This window comes from Macaca fascicularis, chromosome 8 (genome assembly GCF_037993035.2).
Source record: "Macaca fascicularis isolate 582-1 chromosome 8, T2T-MFA8v1.1".
Classification (NCBI taxonomy): domain Eukaryota; kingdom Metazoa; phylum Chordata; class Mammalia; order Primates; family Cercopithecidae; genus Macaca; species Macaca fascicularis.
In genome coordinates, this window is record NC_088382.1 from 130020644 (window position 1) to 130040380 (window position 19737).

The 19737-nt window shown below is 33.7% G+C and overlaps 1 protein-coding gene across 3 annotated transcripts in view; it reads right to left on the reverse strand.

The window, feature by feature from the left end:
• The window catches only part of MRPL13 (mitochondrial ribosomal protein L13), a 49446-nt gene that overhangs the window by 6539 nt on the left and 23170 nt on the right, over positions 1-19737 (reverse strand). For 2 of the 3 annotated variants that reach the window (XM_073999359.1, XM_045398633.2), the window contains 2 exons: positions 17534-17620; positions 11949-12070 (listed from right to left, as the gene is read on the reverse strand). In XM_073999359.1, coding sequence (XP_073855460.1) covers positions 11949-12070; positions 17534-17620 — 209 coding nt within the window. The remainder of the gene's footprint in view (positions 1-11948; positions 12071-17533; positions 17621-19737) is intronic. The other variant, XM_073999358.1, reaches the window with a different exon arrangement.

The following is a 19737-nucleotide window of genomic DNA, read 5'->3' on the forward strand; positions in this document are numbered from 1 at the left end:
ATGGGGAAAGGATTTTCTACTCCATAAATGGTGCTGGGAAAACTGGCTAGCCATATGCAGAAAACTGAAACTGGACCCCATCTTTACACCTAATACAAAATTTAACTCAAGATGAATTAAAGACTTTAATCTAAAACCCAAAACTATAAAACCCTAGAAGAAAATCTGGGCAATACCATTCAGGACATAGGCATAGGCAGATTTCATGACAAAAATTTCAAAAGCAATTACAACAAAAGCATAAATTGACAAATGGGATGTAATTAAACTAAAGAGCTTCTGCACAGCAAAAGAAACTAGCATCAGAGTCAACAGGCAACTCATAGAATGGGAGAAAATGTTTGTAATCTATCCATCTGACAAAGGTCTAATATCCAGCATCTACAATGAATTTAGGCAAATTTAGAAGAAAAAATAACCCCATTAAAAAGCAGGCAGGCAAAGGACATGAACAGATACTTCTTAAAAGAAGATATTCATGAGGCCAACAAACATGAAAAAAAGCCAACATCATTGATCATTAGAGAAATGCAAATCAAAACCACAACTGAGATACCATCTCATGCCAGTCAGAATGGAAATTATTAAAAAGTCCAGAAACAACAGATGATGGTAAAGTTGTGGAGAAAAGAAACTTTTACATTGTTGGTGGGAGGGTAAATTAGTTCAACCACTGTGGAAGACAGTGTGGCAATTCCTCAAAGATCTAGAGGTAGAAATACCATTTGACCCAGCAATTCCATTACTGGGTATATACCTAAAGGAATATAAATCATTCTATTATAAAGACAAACGCATGTGTATGTTCATTGCGGCACTATTCACAATAGCACAGACATGCAATCAACCCAAATGCCCAGACTGGATAAAGAAAATGTGGTACATATACACCATGGAATACTATGCAGCCATAAAAAGGAATGAGATCATGTTCTTTGCAGGAACATGGACGGAACTTGAAGCCATTATCCTCAGCAAACTAATGCAGGAACAGAAACCCAAACACTGCATGTTCTCACGTATGGGAGCTGAAAGATGAGAACACATGGACACGTGGGGTTGTGGGGAACAACGTACACTGGAGCCTGTTAGGAGGGTTTGGGGGAGGGAGAGCATCAGGAAGAATAGCTAATGGATGCTGGACAATTGGTTGATCTGTGCAGCAAACCACCATGGCACATGTTTACCTATGTAACAAACTTGTACAACCTGCACATGTACCCCGGAACTTAAAATAAATGTTGAAGAAAATAAATAAGTATTTCGAAGACAACTGTAAAAATATGTAATAGTTTGAGTTCCTTTAAACAGTAGACGACTTTGTTTGCCCAAAAACAACTTAATCTACTAATCCCTTTCTATATTTATAAATTTATAAATGTTTTCTGAAACTGAATACTCACAGGATACCACATAGCCTACCTAAGAAGACTGACAGTCTACTAGCCAAGTAAAAGAACTCTACAGAATTTTAAATTGTTTATTATTAAACTCTGAGCAACAAAGGCACTGATCTGGGAAACTAGCCATGTATGCTTTGCCATATCAGCCATCTATAACAATAAGAAGATAAACTGCAGAATTTTGTCACTTTGTGAAATCTCTATCCAAATGTAAAAACTGCATCCAAAGTCTGGGAAATAACAATCTGATGACAGTTACATGCAGCTCCAGAATATACCCTTTTCACCTTTGGTATGTGACTCAATATACTCAAAGCAGTTCTTAGTAAAGAGACACCAGTACATTTTAAGAAACAATTTGTTATCCCATCCAGCTGGTTCATATAATTACAAAGGAGGTGGTGGTCATGCAATTGGAAAGAAATCTAAGTTAATGTCCCACAAGAAGTCTGCAACTCCACTCAATAGAATTAAATGTGTTTAGTCACAGTCATCAGTTGTTTCCACACAAAAAGGTTTATTTAATTGAAATGAAATGACAATACCACCTTTCAGTGGAATTTAGAAGTAAAATTGAATGGTATGATCCACCACATAAAGCAATGTGGACATTGACCTCAAGGCAATAGAGGGCTAATGAAGCCCAAATTTGTTTCCAGATTTTTTTTGGAGGAAGTATAAAAGTATGGGCTCTGCCAGAACTGTGGCAGTGATGAGAAAAAAGAGAGGTCAGGTTCAGAATTTTGGAAACAAGAGAGTAACGGTTGGGTTTGGAGGTAGGTGGAATGGGACAGAGAAGAGGAAAGGAGCCAGCGAGATGGTAGGAAAGAGTTACTAGAAAATGACATTCAGAGATTACTAATTTTCAGATTGAAGAATGCAGCTATGCTGTTTTTCAGGATAGGGAATGGAGGGTTGATTCTGAATATGATAAAATCTGGACATGGCAGACATGTAGAAATTAGGATTTGGCTCTTAGGAAACTTGAGGCAAGAGGGAACAAATTGGAAGGTCTCTAACACAGGTTTCTGCTTTTCTATCCCACTTCTCCATGTCATGTGGCCCCACTTAAAAATCTTGAATGACCCTCTCTTGCATTCTCAAAGTTCAAATACTCTAGAATTAAACACATGAGCCTCCACTATGTGGCCCCAGTTAACTTTCTGAGTTATTCTTTCTACACTCTATTTTCTATAGCCTGGTCCCTCTACACTGCTTGCTATTGCCCAGATAAATACCTTCACACTTCTGAACTTGGATACCTGAAATTTCCTTTCTCTTTTCTCTGCCTGGCAACCATGACTAATCTTTCAAAATCCACCCCAAACGTTACATTTTCTGTCCAGCTCTTCACAACAATTCCTTTCTAACATAGACTGGGCTCCTTTCTCTAGGATTGCCAGAAAGCTTAATATATACTTCCGGAAACTACAATGCTTCTCTAATCATACTGGCTCTTCCTGGTAAATAACAAATGCTGAGTGCTTATTAGGTGCCACAAAGAATAATAAAGACTTCACATGAATTATTTTATCCCCACAACTACTTTGTAAGAAAGACACTGTTAATAATTTCATTTTACAGTGACAAAACTTAGGCTCCGAGCAGCTCCGTAACTTGGCTAAGGATACACAGCTAGGAGGTAGATGGCAGGAATCTGAGTGTAAATAATTTGACTCCAGTGCTTACAAGCACCATTTTATTCTATATGATGCCTCTTAAGCTGCCAGTCCTCTGAAGGCAGGGCGCTGATATGATTATCTTATACTCCCATCAGCCAGGGCAATGTCCGATACACAGTGGATGCCTGGTATATCTAAGCACAGTACAGAGTACAGTGACCCCCTTGAAAATGTCACTTCATGTGCAAATTCATGTTTAAATAATTGGGATATTTTGCAGATGGTTAATTTGCTTCCAAAGGGGGAAAAACAGTATCATGGTCAAAGACTAGATAGTTAAGATAGTGGCACAGCTGGAAACATCAACTCATACTGGAGGCAATTAATGATACATGTTTTTCAGGAGGTTCCCCTGTGGGGAAAAAGAGAGGTTTTTACACTAAATATGGTTTTACTTCTCTCTGGCTCAAACAGAAATGAAAACAAGCATACACACAACTTTTCTGTATTGCTTATTTCTTTCCACTAAAACAAAGAAATTCAAGGTAATATAAGAAAGGGGAGGAGAGGGCTATTTATGTCTGTCTTTCTCAAACTTCAGCAGGCATACAAATTGCTTGGATTCTTATGAGAATGCAGCTTCTGATTTCACTTATTCTGTGGAGGGGCTCATGATTCGCCAATCCTAACAAGCTCCCACTTGATGCATTGCTGGTTTATGGACCACATTCTAATTAGCATGGGTTTCCCTCAGACCAAAGACAGAGCTATTTATAAGACAGAGGAGCACCTTCAGTAAGAAATTACTAACACTATCTAACAGAAGGTAACACACATACTTCTTCTTAAACTAGAGATTACTCCATTTGATACACAGTATCTTTCTTGGTTCTTTTCTCCCAAATTGCAGTTCAAGTAGCTTTAGTACTCAGCAAATGTATTTAGAATCTTTAAAAGTTGGTAACCCACATATGGTCACATTATGCAAACTAGAATTGAATTCTCAGATTATGTTGCTTACATATTTTCCCTATTTTGTGCTGAGATGACCTAATTTCCTCACTAGATTAAATAGTTTTTAAAAACAAGAAGTGTGGCATCTAGCACATTACTTTTCATATTATGACTATTTAAATATTTGAAACTTAAATGAAATGGCTTAATCTTTTAAAAGAGGGATGATAGGTGAATGTATATTATACATTAGCCCTACTTCTTTGTCACTGTTTCGTTGGAAATAACAAATTTATGTAGTTTTAAAATGTACATTAATGTTACATAAGGTTAGTATATTTGTAAATAATAACAGTATTCTAAAATAATCACAGGAAATCTTTAGAGGGATATTTCAAATGCCATTTCTGAAAGCTAACACCTGTCAATGTTTTTTTCATGTAAATTATACAAATTTACTCCTTGACAGAAATATAAGTTGTATGTTAATGAAATTGCCATGATCGTTCTTTAAACATGTAATACAAAGTATCCAAAACTGGCTATATTAGAGCTGCACTAAAGCAAGGCCTGTTAAGAAAAATGTCTATTTTACCTATAGTTAAACAAGATTTAAGTAAGCAGCAAAACCCAAAACATGAATTTATCACACTTCACCAACTGAACATCAATTTCCCTTTCAGGGAGGATATGATTCCATTCATGCATTCATTCATTCAACAAATTGACTGGTCAGGTCCTGCTGTGGGCACTGGGAATAAAGCAGTGAGCAGGACCTAGTCCTCATCTTTATAAAGCAGTTTCTAACAGTGGATTATATATGTGTGCGTGTGTGTATGTGTGCGTATAATTGTTACCTAATAAAGCTATGATATATATTTTATATATAATTTATATATAGTATACTTATATAATAAAATACTTATATATAAAATATATATATATAAGTATACTATATATAAATTATATATAAAAAATATATGAAACATACACAAGTTTAGACCTTTGAAGTGAAAGCTGAAAGTTTTAAGCTTTTATTTATGTGCTTAGAATGTACTTTGGAGATTACTGAATCATCTAAGAAATAGCTAACATAAAACTTTCTTTAATTCATTCTCTAAATTGTGCTACACTTTCCATAGCTATCAAATGTTCTGTAATAACTATTTTGCAGATAATACTTGTCACTAGCAAAAACTGCCTTTAAACAAAGTAATGTCTGAAAATAGTATTACTTTTTTTGAGTGAGAAAACAGAACTTTCAAAAAGGCCCGTCTGAGTTGTAGAAAATTCTCTATGGTTCTTGTGACTGCTCAAAAACAGTTAAAGTCACACTACATGCCACATCATTCTGTTTTCTATAGCAAATTCTTTACCATACGCATGCCTATGCAAAACACTGCCTGCTACTCATTAGATGAAACAAGCAAAATACCGCTACTCATTAAGATGACATAAGCACATACCAAAAAAGCAGAGATTCAAATTCAGAATTCAGTAATAACAGAGGTCAAAACATTTATATTATCCTGAAAATGGAGTAATTTCTATAGAAGAATTTACCTCTTAACATTAGGAAAAAACTTTTTGGAGATTTTAGTTTGTATTATAAAATAGTAGGAAAAATTTACTTGGTTGTGAATAAAAGAAAACATCAAGTTATGAAGCACATGGCTTATGCTACAGTAAGATTAGTGACACTTAACATTATTGGTCCTACTAAGAATAATTTATTTTTGAAGTAAAAAAAAAAATCCCATTTCAGCTGTAAGTCTAGGAAATTGAGCGTAGCTAAAGTGTAATCTCAAAAATATTTTTTTTCTTCATTAGGTTTTATGTCTTTTCACTCTGAAATAATATTTCTTAGTATAATGCTTATTCTATGAAACATTTAAAAGACTAAAATAATATTTGGATGGTGAACTAATCTTAAAAGCAATAAAAGGTCAGTTTGAGTTTTAAGTCATTTCCATTGTATGAATGAAATTATTTAGAATAAACCATTTCAGGAAATCTGGTGACATCATATATTCTTTAAGGATGTTAGCTATACTGAGAGGTAAAGTAATGGTGCCTTAGCACTCATTTTCCTAGGCACTGTAGCACCATCCTGATCAGAAAAAGCTCAACATACATTAAAAAAATTTTTTTAAATCTCTTTTTGATTATTCTTTTGTTTCTTCCCTTTCAGATACAAACCTACAGATCAACATGCTTTTAAATAAACTAAACCTGTTAGATTGTTGAAAATTTTTGCCAAATGATTTTTTTCAATTAAAATGAACAGAAATTGCCATTACATTCAACTACAAATTTTTAGTCAAAATCTGTATCAGCTAGGACTTATAAATGATTTGGTTTTTGTTGTTTAAATAGAGAATACTTTTTTAATAGCCAGTCCTAATCTGTTCATATCCAAAGAACAGTAGAGCTTAGAATGCCTATTTGAGCAAAACTCAGGACTGGAGAGACTGAAGTCTATCATTGAAGTCAGTGCTGAGCTGGTTGAAATGGGTAGGAAAGTTGGAAAGTAACCTTAGTCCACAAGTCCAGCTAGTAACTTCTGACTGTGAAGAGCAGCAAATTAAGTTAAATCGTGTGGAGAAAATGCCACATGACTAGACTAGCATAAAATTATGGAAAATCTTAAAGCTGTCCAGATCCCAGCAACTTATGGGATTAGAAAAGGTAAAAATCCTTCTACACTGTCTTTAAGTCACTGATCTGAAGCATATTTTATAAAGGCATAGGTAAAAGTAATTTTTTCCTGAGTATTAAGTAAATCTGAAAATGGGTAGTTTTTAGGATTAACAGCTTTCATATCAGAGAATATGCACTAAGCTTAAATTATTGCTCTCTTCTAGAGCTATAGACTGAACAGGATGCTCACCAATGCAGTGCTAATGTTCCCAGCATCTGGAATCCAGCTTTTCTTTTACAGAGCTGAATGGATTACATATTGAACTCCCTAATCCTCATCCAACTTTCAGAAGAGACAATTCTGCATCAGTAATGGTTGTCCTCATACTTCGTCTTCATCCTTACCATCCAGCTCTCCTTTGCAGGCACATTTCTAACAGCACACTCTGTAGAGTACTGAAACACCAGGAACACAGGTTTTTATTATAAAAACCTGTTTTCAAGCATGTATTGATGCTGAGGCTTTCCATGGTTAGCTTCTCTACAAAGGAGAGTTTTGCTTTAAAAAAGCACTTCTTACTGAATTAACATGTAAGGAAAAATACTGCAAAGCAATTCAAGTTGAATTTTTTCACATGCCTAGTTTTCCCTAGGAAAAGCTCTCCTACATCATTTTGCAAAAATTGAAAATAAAGTTTAAAATGATCCAAGTTTTATTTGTAGATTACATTTTGAAACATTTCCATTACAATGAGCATGATTAATTTCCATGATTATTGGGGTTGTGAAATGTGCTGGCAAAACTGCAATAATCATGTAAGTAATTATTGATAGTATTAAAATAAACTGACCATTTTAAAGCTACAATCTCAAGCAACAGAATTGTGAAGATGGTGCTATTTTTTGCCTTTAAAGAAAAAAGAAAAATTTAAGTGTAAACCCCACAGTCACCATTTGCACATTGCAAATACATATCTGCTTTGTACCATCAAGAAATATAAAATATAACTTCATAACACTTTCACAAAATTTATGTATCCATGATTTATGTAAAATATAATATACCAAGTATATCCACTAGTAAAATACAATACACCAAGTATTAACTTAAGAAGTGAGATGAATAGGCAATAGTACCCATAGTATATATAAAATGGCTTTTAGTTTTCAAAAAGTATAGTTTTGTCATAAAGATCAATTTCATTCCCTATCTTCTACTTTAGCTTAAAAAATGACAATAACTAATGACTAAACTAATAACTAACAAAAGAAAACCTAATGATGCTGAAACTAGGCCTGAAAGAATCTTTGTAGGTGATTTAAAATAATGTAAATAAAATCCCAACAATGCTAGCTTTTAATTAAGGTTAAAGCAATTTTGTCAATCATCTACTGGGTTCAAAGTTCTTTGATAATTGTTTCTGCTGCTCAGAAGCTTTTCGTCTCTAATATAAAAGTTAATAAACTTATATTTAACCAAATATTTATAACAGTTCAAATTATAAAATGTACATTTTAATATTATAAACATATTTTAAGTATTATTACTAGGGAAGCAAACACCAAAGCAAGCTACTTTTGTGGCTCTTTACTTGTGGCGCAATGCAGGTACATCTGTTTGTCAAGTGTCTGTAGATTCGCCATCAGATCTATCTTAAACAAATTCCAGTTACTACATTCCAAAGGAAGATAATATTCTTGGCTTAGCTATGTTGGGTAGAACAAAAGCATATCTTAAGCAAGGTCCTCCTCCAAAAGGAGCAAAAAATTTTTTTCTAATAAAGGCAATCCTTCCAATAATAAAAACCTCATGTTCCATGAATTGAACTGCATGGCATATCAAATATTTTAATTCTAATTGTAAAGTATGTAATATTTAATAGAACTTTATAAAATGGCATAGTCCAATAATGTAGACACTAGCCATATGAAGCAAGGGTAATTTTGTTTACTAACAAAAATTCAGTTCCTTAGTCACATTAGCCACAGTGCAAGACCTCAAGAGCTACACATCAACAGTAGCTAACGTATTTGAAGCTCAAATAGAGTTACCTCCCTTCCTTCATCCCTCCCTCCTTGCTTCCTTTTCTTTTATTTTTTTGAGACGGAGTTTTGCTCTTGTTGTGCAATGGCGTGATCTCGGCTCACTGCAACCTTTGCCTCCCGGGTTCAAGCAATTCTCCTGCCTCAACCTCCAGAGTAGCTGGGATTACAGGTGCCCACTACCATATCCGGCTAGTTTTTATTTTATATTTTTATTAGAGACAGGGTTTCACCATGTTGGCCAGGCTGGTCTCGAACTCCCAACCTCAGGTAATCCACCCACTTCAGCCTCTCAAAGTGCTGGGATTACAGGCATGAGCCACAGCGCCAGGCTTCCCTCTCCTTCTTCTCCCTCTTCCACTGCCTCCCCCTCCCCCTCTCTCTTCCTCTTCCTCTCTCTCGGCAGGTCTTGCTCTGATGTCCAGGCTGGAGCGCGGTGGCATGATCATGGCTCACTGTAGCCACAACCTCCTGGGCTCAAGGGATCCTCCTGCCTCAAGCCTCCCAAGTAGCTGGGACTACAAGTGTGTGCCAACACACCTGGCTAATTTTTTTGTTTTTTGTTTTTGTAGAGACAGGGTCTTGCCATCTTGCCCATGCCGGTCTTGAACTCCTGTACCCAAGAGGTCCTCCTGCCTTGGCCTCCCAAAGTGCTAGGATTATAGGCTGAGAGTTTTTTTCATCATTGCAGAAAGTTCTACTCAAGAGCCTTGAAGTAAATGATCATCTATTTCTTAGACAAACTTGACTATTTTTTTTCCTGGTCACATGCTTTTCACATAATAAAGACTAACTGGACTTGATGTCACCTCAAATGTGCAGGGAGAAAGAAATATAGAATGATTTATATTAAATGACTAGTACACCTATACTATCTGTACATTTCAGTAAATGTATATTTTATTACTTTGACAATACAACTTAACATATGTATGTGACTATTTATGAGGAAAAATCACAACTTTAATAAAGCATAAAGGAAAACTTGGTGTCTAATGCATATTCCTGCCTCAGGGAAATCTGGAATGAAGACAGAGGGCAGGAAAATCCATTCCCAGAGTAGTAACTAAAAATGCATCAAGTGGCTCTAAGTTTCTCTAAAGTCTCCTTAAAAATAGCTATAGAAAAGCCCTTTCTAATTCTATTAATAAAATGAAGGCACTCAGGCACCTTCTAATTTGTTTCAAAAGAAAGCAGAAATCATTCAGCAAAATGAGAATTTTGGTCAGTACTCTGACTATAACACTAAATATAATTTGTGAATTGTTATATTACTGTGGTGCCAGTTTAACTGATTTAGAATACACTTTAGAATATTCATGAAATATGACTTCAAGTGTATAATATGTATTTGCATATCCATGATTTAACAGCATCTTTGTTATTTCTAATTTTAAAAAAAAGAGTACCACACCCCTCTTGGTCAGAATATAAATTCATTTATGATGGTGTTTCTGTAAGAAAATCAGATATATATTTACAGAACTTGTTATAGGAAGGTAACCTGTCAAAACTTCAAGGACAACTTAAAATGTTTTTAGTATATAACTTACCAAAGCTGAATATTTTCAAACTACATCAACTTAAGTACATTTACAATAAAATTCTGCACTAGCAAGCATGTTAAAATGGTATAGAATTTGCAATAGCAAAAAAATTCTCCTATAAAAAACTTAGCACTTCAAGTGTGCTAAGTTGCTCACTTATTCCTTCCAGCAATTCTCAGAAGTATGGACTGGCTCTAATTTACAACTGAAGAAACTGAGTTGAGATGAAGAAACTAAGGCTCAAAATGACAGATGATTTACTTAATGTTATAGAGTCAGTTGCTATAGAGGCAAGATTTGAACCTTTGTTTGGATTTTTCTAAAACTTCGTTAAGCTATTCATGACAATTTCACAATTAATTTTTAGGGAAAGAGCTCATGTCTTCATTCTTTCAAAAACACTCACTGAGTACCCATTATGTGCCAAGTACTATTTCTACATGTTTCTAAGTATTTCTATGATGTAAATGCTGAATCAGACAATGTCCCTGCCCCCTTGAAGCTGACAATGCCAATGCAAGAAGGGGCATTCCAGCAGAGTAAGGAGCATGACACAGCAGCTAGTCACTCAGGCTTGAATCCCTAAACTACCATTTACAACTATGTGATATTAGTCAAGTTACTTTATCTCTCTGTGCCCACATTTTCTCATTTAAAAAATAAGAATAAAAATTGTACTGACTCACTAGATCGCTGTGAGGATTAGTAGATTAATACATATAAAGCACACAATAAATGCTTTATTAGTGTTTGCTATTTTTATTATTGCCATGAGTGTAGGGAGACAAATAATAAACACACATATAAATAAAAGTACTGTAGATAGTGATAAATGCTGTGAAAAAAATGAAAAGTGGTCTTTGCTTCATATTTTCTAGAGATTCTTTCCTGAAGTCACTTACAAAAGCTGATAAAAAAAATCTGTCTTAATTAATTTGTTCAAAAAATACTGGCTGAGTGTCTACTTAATTTGTCTAGCACCATGCTCAGTGCTAAATAAGACAACCATGTAGCTCCCTCATGAAGTCTAGCAAGAAAGACAGACAGAAAACAGATAATCACACAAATATATAATTAAATTAGAGTAAATCAGTAAATGGAAGTGTACGATGAGAACCCATAATGAGAGCCTAACCAGGTTCAAAGATTACAGGAAGGACTGCCTGAGGAAGTTACACTTAAATGCTTCATCATCTGGAGATCCCTGGCAAAAAAGCCTAGAAACAACTAGATGGGAGTAAGAATGTTACATCTTAGCAGCTTTATGGCCTTAGGTAGAGGCAACTGTACAGAAGAGAGCAAAAGTGTTTTTTTTTGTTTATTTTTCTTTTTGAACCAAGACAGCAAGTATCCAAATTAATGACTTTTCATTAGATAACAGTTTTAGCTTATGAAACAATGTGGAAATCTGAGAATCCTTACATTTCAGATTAATAACAATTCATGTATCATTCCTAAAGACTACCATCAGTCCAAGGAAGGTCAACCCAAACAAAATATTTGATAATTATAGGAACCTATGAACATCCTTGCACTTACCTAGCAAGGTCTTAATGCTTAAAAATTTTTGGTTCTAATATCTACATCTAGAGTTTATTTGTAGGTAGTAGCTGCTGAGTTCCCAAGGGAGCAGAAAAATGAGTTCACTTTTCCCGTCCTCAAGGATCTTATTTAATCATATGGTTGAGGAAACAGAGGATATCAAAAGAGAAAAAAAAGACAAGAAGGGAAACACTTACGGAGTCCACACTCTTGGGAAGGCATCTATTTCTTCTTGTGTGTACTCATCTAGACGTTTAGGTATTTTTCGTGGTTGAGGAAGCTCCTCCACCAAATTCTTAAGAATATCTTCTGGAATATCCTACATTTAAAAAAATTGACTTAATTTTCTTAAAATATCTTTCTTAGCAATAAATTACTAATACTTAGTGTTAAAAAAAGCAAAAGAATGTTCACAGAATAAGGAAAACATAAAATCTTTAAAATAAAAACCTTATAAAAATTCCCCAAAAGTACATTAGATTAATACGAGTAATCCCATTATAATAAGACACCTATTTTTTAAAATGTGCTGTTTATTTCCCTCTTTTCAACTGCGAAAAGACACTGCCGTGGCTCATTCTCATGCTTTCTCTTCTGACGAGTCTAAGTAATGGGTCTCCGGGTCTAGTGCCACTACCTTTCAATCAGTGCTCCAACTGTGGCCAGAAAAAAATTTGAAAATGAAAATCTTTGAGTCATTTATTTATCTAAGAAACATTTATTGAACTTCTAAGAACCAATTGGGCTAGGTGCTGGCCATATAAAGGAAAATAAAAAGATCACGCCTTCTTAAGGCTTATAATTTTTAAAAAGTCACCTCTCAGCTTGAAATTTTTCAGGATAAAGTTTTAACTCCTTTGCTAAACTTGCTTAGCTAGACAGTCCTTACCACTAGTCCACCTTTTCAACGTCACTTCTCCACACACACATCCATGGTTTCTGACTAATCAACCTCCTCACCTTTCATGTGTTGCTCTAGACTCAAATTGTGATATCTTTATTAATTGTATTCCCCTGACCAGGACCACTTTCCCCCTATTATGTATCCAACATTCAGAAAAACGAAGAGAAGAGTTGGAAGATTGACCTGCCAACAGTAGACAGAATGAACTGCAGTTGAGAAAAGCTGGAGACAAGAAAAATTAAGTGGCTGTTTCAGTAATCAAGGTAAGAGTTTTTTAAAGTTTGAATTTAGATACTTAAAAGCACACTAAAGTGTAAAGCACATATCTAAGACGTTTTAAAAGAAGCAAGCATTGGAATTAGACAGACTAAGGAGGAATAAAAAAATGAAGAGTGTGGGTAACCAAAAGAATGAACATTTATATTGTACTTATGACACAGAAATAAGGCAGCTGGGAGAATGCACTATATTGTGAGACTGGATGATAAATTAATTTTGGGAACTCTATTTAAATAATGATACCAATATGGAGGTGTCTTATAGGCATTCTTATAAGGGGAGTAGATATAATTCCCTCTTCTCTTTATAGTATGCGCACAGGAATTTTCGATAAAAGGATTATCACACTGTAAATTACAGCTCTCTGCAGAGAGCACTATTACAAGTGGGAATCCAATATCTGGCCAAGGACATGGCATCAAATAAGGCATCGTTTTGACCAATTCTTAAGACATGTTGTCTTAAGACATATTGTCTTAAGAATCAGGATAAAATTTTATAGTAACTTTAGGATCACAGAGCTCTATTGTCCTGTAAGCTTGTCCTAAAACCCAATATAGCAAAATATTTATAATATTTTAAGCAATTTAAATGAATTTTAAAAATTGTGGTTTGGATAGGCTGGGTCACTATCAACATATACAAAACACAATAGATACTATTGATAATGTGCTTCTTCACTGAAAAGCATTTAACAATATTTAACATCCTTTCCCCTATTGTTATCACTTCCTCAGTATATTCAAATCTGCACAATAATTACAGAGTCAGGGCAAGCAGAGGATGCCTGGACATAGAAAAGATTGTTGGTGACACTTATTTTTTACTTATTGAAGGAGCCTACCTGTCAGATATTTCCAAAGATGTATAAATATTTCATACTTCTTTGGAAAGCCAGTATAAAATTCCCTAGATCAGCTGTAAAGACAATTTCAAAAAGCTGCTAAGTGCTCACTCAGCATAGAGCATGTGGAACATAGTGGGTTCCTAGCAAATGTTTGCGGCATGGAATAGAATTTTGAATAGAATGAGCCAAATTTATTTACTATTAGAGGATTTTGCTGAATGGTTAAAATCAATGCAACATGAGGAATCCAAGTTTTTGATTAGGCATTACACATGAAACCAGGAAGAGGGAGAAGTATCTCCTTTAATGTGTATACAGAGAAGGTAACCCATGAATGCTAACTGAAGGTGTTTATGGGGATTTAAGAGTTCTCTTCACAGAGAGGTGGTTAACCTAAGGGGAAATGAGGAAAAGAACAAGTGCAACAAACAGAAACATGGGTCAAGTGATCACTTTTTTTGCAACTTTTTACTTTAGAAAAATTTAAACTTACAGAAAAGTTGTGACAATATAATGAACATTAATCTAATCTTTACCTAAGTTCCCCAACTGTTAACAGGACACGTTTGCTTTCTCTTTTGGTCTGTCTATACACAAACGCTTTTTGGATGAACCATTTTAGAGTAATTTGCAAATACTTCAAACTAAATATTTCAGCATGTATCTCCTAAAGATAGTTTCCTATACAACCACATTAAATTTAATGTTCAGGAAAATTAACATCAACGAAATACTTTTTATCTAATATACGTACATATTCAAATTTCCCAAATAGGTCTCATATTGTCAAATGTAACTTTTCCCAATTCAGGATCAGGTCAAGAATCACATGCTGCATTTAGTTACTATATTATGTTGTTTACTCTGTAGTCTAGTCTCCTTTAATCGTAAGTTTCCTTGCCTTTTCTTTAATATTTTCAAGAGTCCAGGCCAGTTATGTTGCAGAATTTCCTTTTATTTGGATTTATACTATTGTTTTTCCATGATTACATTCAGGTTAAGTATTACTGACAAGAGGCTATGTAGTTTATGTTGAGTGTTCAGTGCTTCACAGCAGGAGGCACCTGATGTCGGTTTCTCCCCACAGTGACCAAAGATTTGATCTCTTGGTTATGGTGGTGTCCACCAGACTTTATTAATGTAAAAGCAATGGGAAGATTCCCATCACAAATAATTGAAAAGATTCCCTTTACAAATAATGAATACCCTGTAGTGTGTTACTTGGAAACTATAACTATCCTGCTCCACAATAACCTTTTACCCAGTGGCCACAGAATATGCTGGTGATGGTGGCTTTTCTAGTTCAGTATTCCTTCTACATTTTTTATATGATATTCTTCTATAGAGGGCTTTTCTATCCTCAGAAAGAAGGGACATTATAATAAATTAAAAATAATTTTTGGATGGTCATTGTAGCCATATAGATTTTTGTTTTCTTATTCAAGGTAATCCCTTATTATTACCATGTGTTTTGAGGCTCATACAGTTCCGTATTTGGTCAGTGGGAAAGTGGGCACCACCTAAAGCTGGCTCCATGTTCTCTTGATATTGCTCCATGAGTTTTTGAGTACTGCCTTATTTTCTGTTACTTTTTATTATGTCACTATTATAAATCATGCAGAAATACTAGTCATGTGCATGTGTATACTCCATAACAATTTAGTTCGTTCTTTGCTCCAGATCGTGAATCAATCAGTTCTCCAAGAACTAAGTTCCTTTTGGTAGGGAATAGCATGTGGAAAACAAGATTTGGGAACTAACTGTGCTCACCTCTACTGGTGCTGTCATTTTATTTTTCTAATATATAAAATTTTAACATGATTAACATAAAAAATAAATTTAAAAGACAGTCTCTGAAAAAAATCTCATTCTTTCCCTATTCCTTTGTACCCATAGTCTAGTAGTTGCCAACTTTCTCTTCCGGTGCTTCTTTACGCAAAAAATAGTGCACATAAAGATATGTTTGTGTGTATGTAAACACACATATGTATATACGCATAGAAATGTAGTATGCCATCTACATTCTTTTTTACCTTGTTTGTTTTCACTTAACAATATATCCTAGAAAGCACAACTACCAAGTCACAAAAATATGTGTCATTCTTTTTTTAAAAAATTGCACAATACTCGACAATTTACTTCCTATGAATAAGCATTATTTTTTTTTATTGTATGATTATGAATACAGTGAAAATAATCATGTGCATGTGTATCTTCAAGGTGTATTTTTATAAATGAGATTGCTGGATCAAGGATCAATCTCCTGATGTATGTATTTTCGTTAAATGTTACCTAATTATTCCCAGGATTCCAGATGAGATGCACCATGTTGTGCTACCACCAACAATGTATGAGTGTGCCTGTTTCCCCCATGGGCTTGATAAAATGTACTGTCAAGCTTCTGAATACTTATCAATTCGTTTTTGGGAACTAGGTTCATTTATATTCTGAAATGAAGTAATTTCCTATTTAACTGAACTACCATGAATACTTAAAATATCTACACTCAAACTTACTTTGTAAATGAAATATTGTTTTTGTGTCTTTTAGAAATTATGGTTTCTAAAGAAAGTGACAATACAATCAGAAATAGGAATTCTTAAATTCTTGCAATTTCATCATGAAGTGATCCTTGGATGATGATACTGCTCCCATACATGCTACCTTAGAGGTAAAGTGAATAGCGGGAAATTATTCTACTTGTTCATTTACAGCAAAGACAATAAATTAATCATTTTGATAAATATGAGAAACTTACTCATTATTAATAACTATTCATGTATTGTTTAAGCTAACAATAAGAGCACATGCATAGCTTGAACAATCATTGTAACTTGATATTCTGGAATAAATTTTTATATTATTCCTTCAGGAGGAAAAAGAAGGACAATTATAACCATGGTAATGATAGCAATTAGCACTTATCATGCCAGGCTCTTTTCTAAGCAATCCACAAGTGTATTTTATTTAATCCTTACAACAATCTTGTAAAATAGATACTATTATTATGTCAACTTCACAGAGCAGAAAACAGAGGTAAGTAATGAGCCCATGTCCATGCAGTCAGTAAATAATGGGGCACAGATTCAAAGCCAGGCACTCTGATTTGATACTGAACTCAATTATTTTATTATAGAAGCTTTAGTATTTCATTGCATTATATTAAGGAGAAAAGTTAAGTACTTAAAACAATATAATACTAATAAATAAAAATGTTTATACTTTTTCCAAGTAATTTTTAGCTGACTCAACTATGAGTATGAACAAGGATTCTAAAGTTAAATCATGGAAACTAATAGCAACCAAAGTTAAGCTATTAATCCATGATTCACAGAAGTTTTGCTACTGGTCACATAAAAAGTAAACTAAATTAAAACTTTTTCACAGTGAATAAAATTATCAACAAGTACCTCAGTTTAACAGGGGTTCAGATCATAGCTCCTTGTTCAAAAGCAAGCAGTTTAACAGGGGTTCTGATCATAGCTCCTTGTTCAAAAGCAAGCAGTGATTAAAATTGTTTAAAAAAATTTAGATACTTTTAATTTTTAGTCCAATGATGGTTCATTTTACATTTTAAAATATTAATAAAAGTAATTATCATTTTTTATACATACATATTCACTTAAAAAATACAAAAATATTTCAGAAGTTGACATAACATTTTTGAAAATAACTGTTGGCATTTATTTAAAAAGAAAAACATTTAATTGAAAATTTTGGAAAAGCCTTATTACCAATGACCACTGACTTACCTCATCTGGAAAAAGATGCAACCTTTCCATCATTGTTCTTCTGTGAAGGTTTTTAGGCAGCATGCCATAAATAGCTAGTTTTACAATCTGAAAAATAGATATACATAGGACACAATAAGAAAATTGTGACTTGCGATTGTAAGAAAGTAAACATAATTAGAGATGATGATGAAAATGAGGGGTTTACATCATTCTCAGCAAACTATCGCAAGAACAGAAAACCAAACACTGCATGTTCTCACTCATAGGTGGGAACTGAACAATGAGATCACTTGGACACAGGAAGGGGAACATTACACACCGGGGCCTATTGTGGGGTGGGTGGGGGGGAGGGATAGCATTAGGAGATATACCTAATGTAAATGACGAGTTAATGGGTGCAGCACACCAACATGGCACATATATATATACACACACATATATATATAAAAAACAAATCTGCATGTTGTGTACATGTAACCTAGAACATAAAGTATAATAATAATAATAATAAAAAGAAAATGAGGGGTTTAGATTCAACACGAATACAGGAAAGAAACAGACCTAAGTGGATATGTGGAAGCAACAGAAAAGAAACTTTTATTACTTTGTACATTACTATTTTCTTTTGGCTCCATTTATTGTTTATTTAGAAAAAGAAAAAAAGGAATAAAAATAACCTGTATATGTGCCAATTTTAGATAGAATAATTGATTTTTATCATCTGCACTCAGTTTTCAATATAATTTGATGTTTGTTACAGCTAAACCCACTAAAACAGTACATGTTAGAACAGGGTTACTTTGTAAGAGGCCTTCCTATTACTTTTATTCTCTCATCAAATCAGACTGCAAAGTCTCGTTACATGCAAAAGCTAATGGGATACCATATGCATTTTCCATCTATTTTCTATTTTCTGTTAGCGTTAAAACTTTATGTTTTTGAGAGGTCATTTAAGTATATATAAATATACATGTAAACATATTTATATAAACATATATATATTTATGTTGTTAAAATTAAAAGCAATTAAAAATTTAGTTCCTTAGTCACAAAAGCCACACATTTCAAGTGGTCAGTTGACATGTGGCTAGTGGCTACCACATTTGACAGTGCAGACACAGAACATTTCCATCACAGCGAAAATTTCTACCAGACAGCACTGATTTAGTTATTAGCGTTTAAATTTTTCAATGTTTTAAAAGTTGTAAATTGAAACTGACAATGTTAAGACTATCTTTTCTGGATAAGCAAGTAATTATATCCTCTGAATATCATCGTAAAGGCAATTTTATTGTATTAGTAGTGTTACATGGCATTTGATTCTCCTATTTCTAAAAAATTTAGTTGTATTTATTTGAATTACTAAGTTGGCATTTTAAAAATTTGCCCTATTAGAAAATGCAAACTCCACACTCAAATTTTAAAAAGTTAGAAAATGTGAAAAGATTTTAAGCTAACAGGGAGGAAAAACGACATACAAATGTACGTAAACAAAGAAATACACGTGAAACAACACATACATGCAAAAAAGTAATTCTAGCTGTATAGACATTAAGTAAAGTTTTAAGAAATTCAGAAAGTAAAAAAGATAGAACAAGATAAAGTTAGTAAATATTGAAGACCTTCCTCATATAATCTATATCCCAGAGCATGTGCCATTTGTGTCACAGAAGTAACTTATTATTTATAGGAAGGGGGAAAATCAAATAGAGGAACCATGTTAGAAGAAAACATAAGGACATAGAGCCTTTTAAAGTTGCTACAACATATGACAGAGAGAAAAAGAACATAAGAAAAGGGCTAAATTGATATATTTATTTGAAATTAGAATAATCTACACCATTATGAAAAATTTTAAATATTCAACAAACTATTACCTATTTAACTATTAAATATTATCATATTTCACAAATTTCAATTCTGTACTAATAATCAGAAAGCTGCATTGTGAAACAAATTCTCTGATAGGCCACACACAGTAAGAACTGATAAGCAAATTATGTCTACTGGCAGAGGCCTACTATTCCAGACAAACACTTAGCATCTGAATTAAAAGTAAATAATAAATCTCTTCCTTGACAAGACATTCTTCTTCAAAACATAGTAAAAATTAAGACTTAAAAAATTAAAATCCTTTAATGAGGTAATAATCCAAATGGATTTAACTCTGAAATATTTCCTAAGCCTTCCTCAAACATTTTACAATCCATTTCAATTATTAC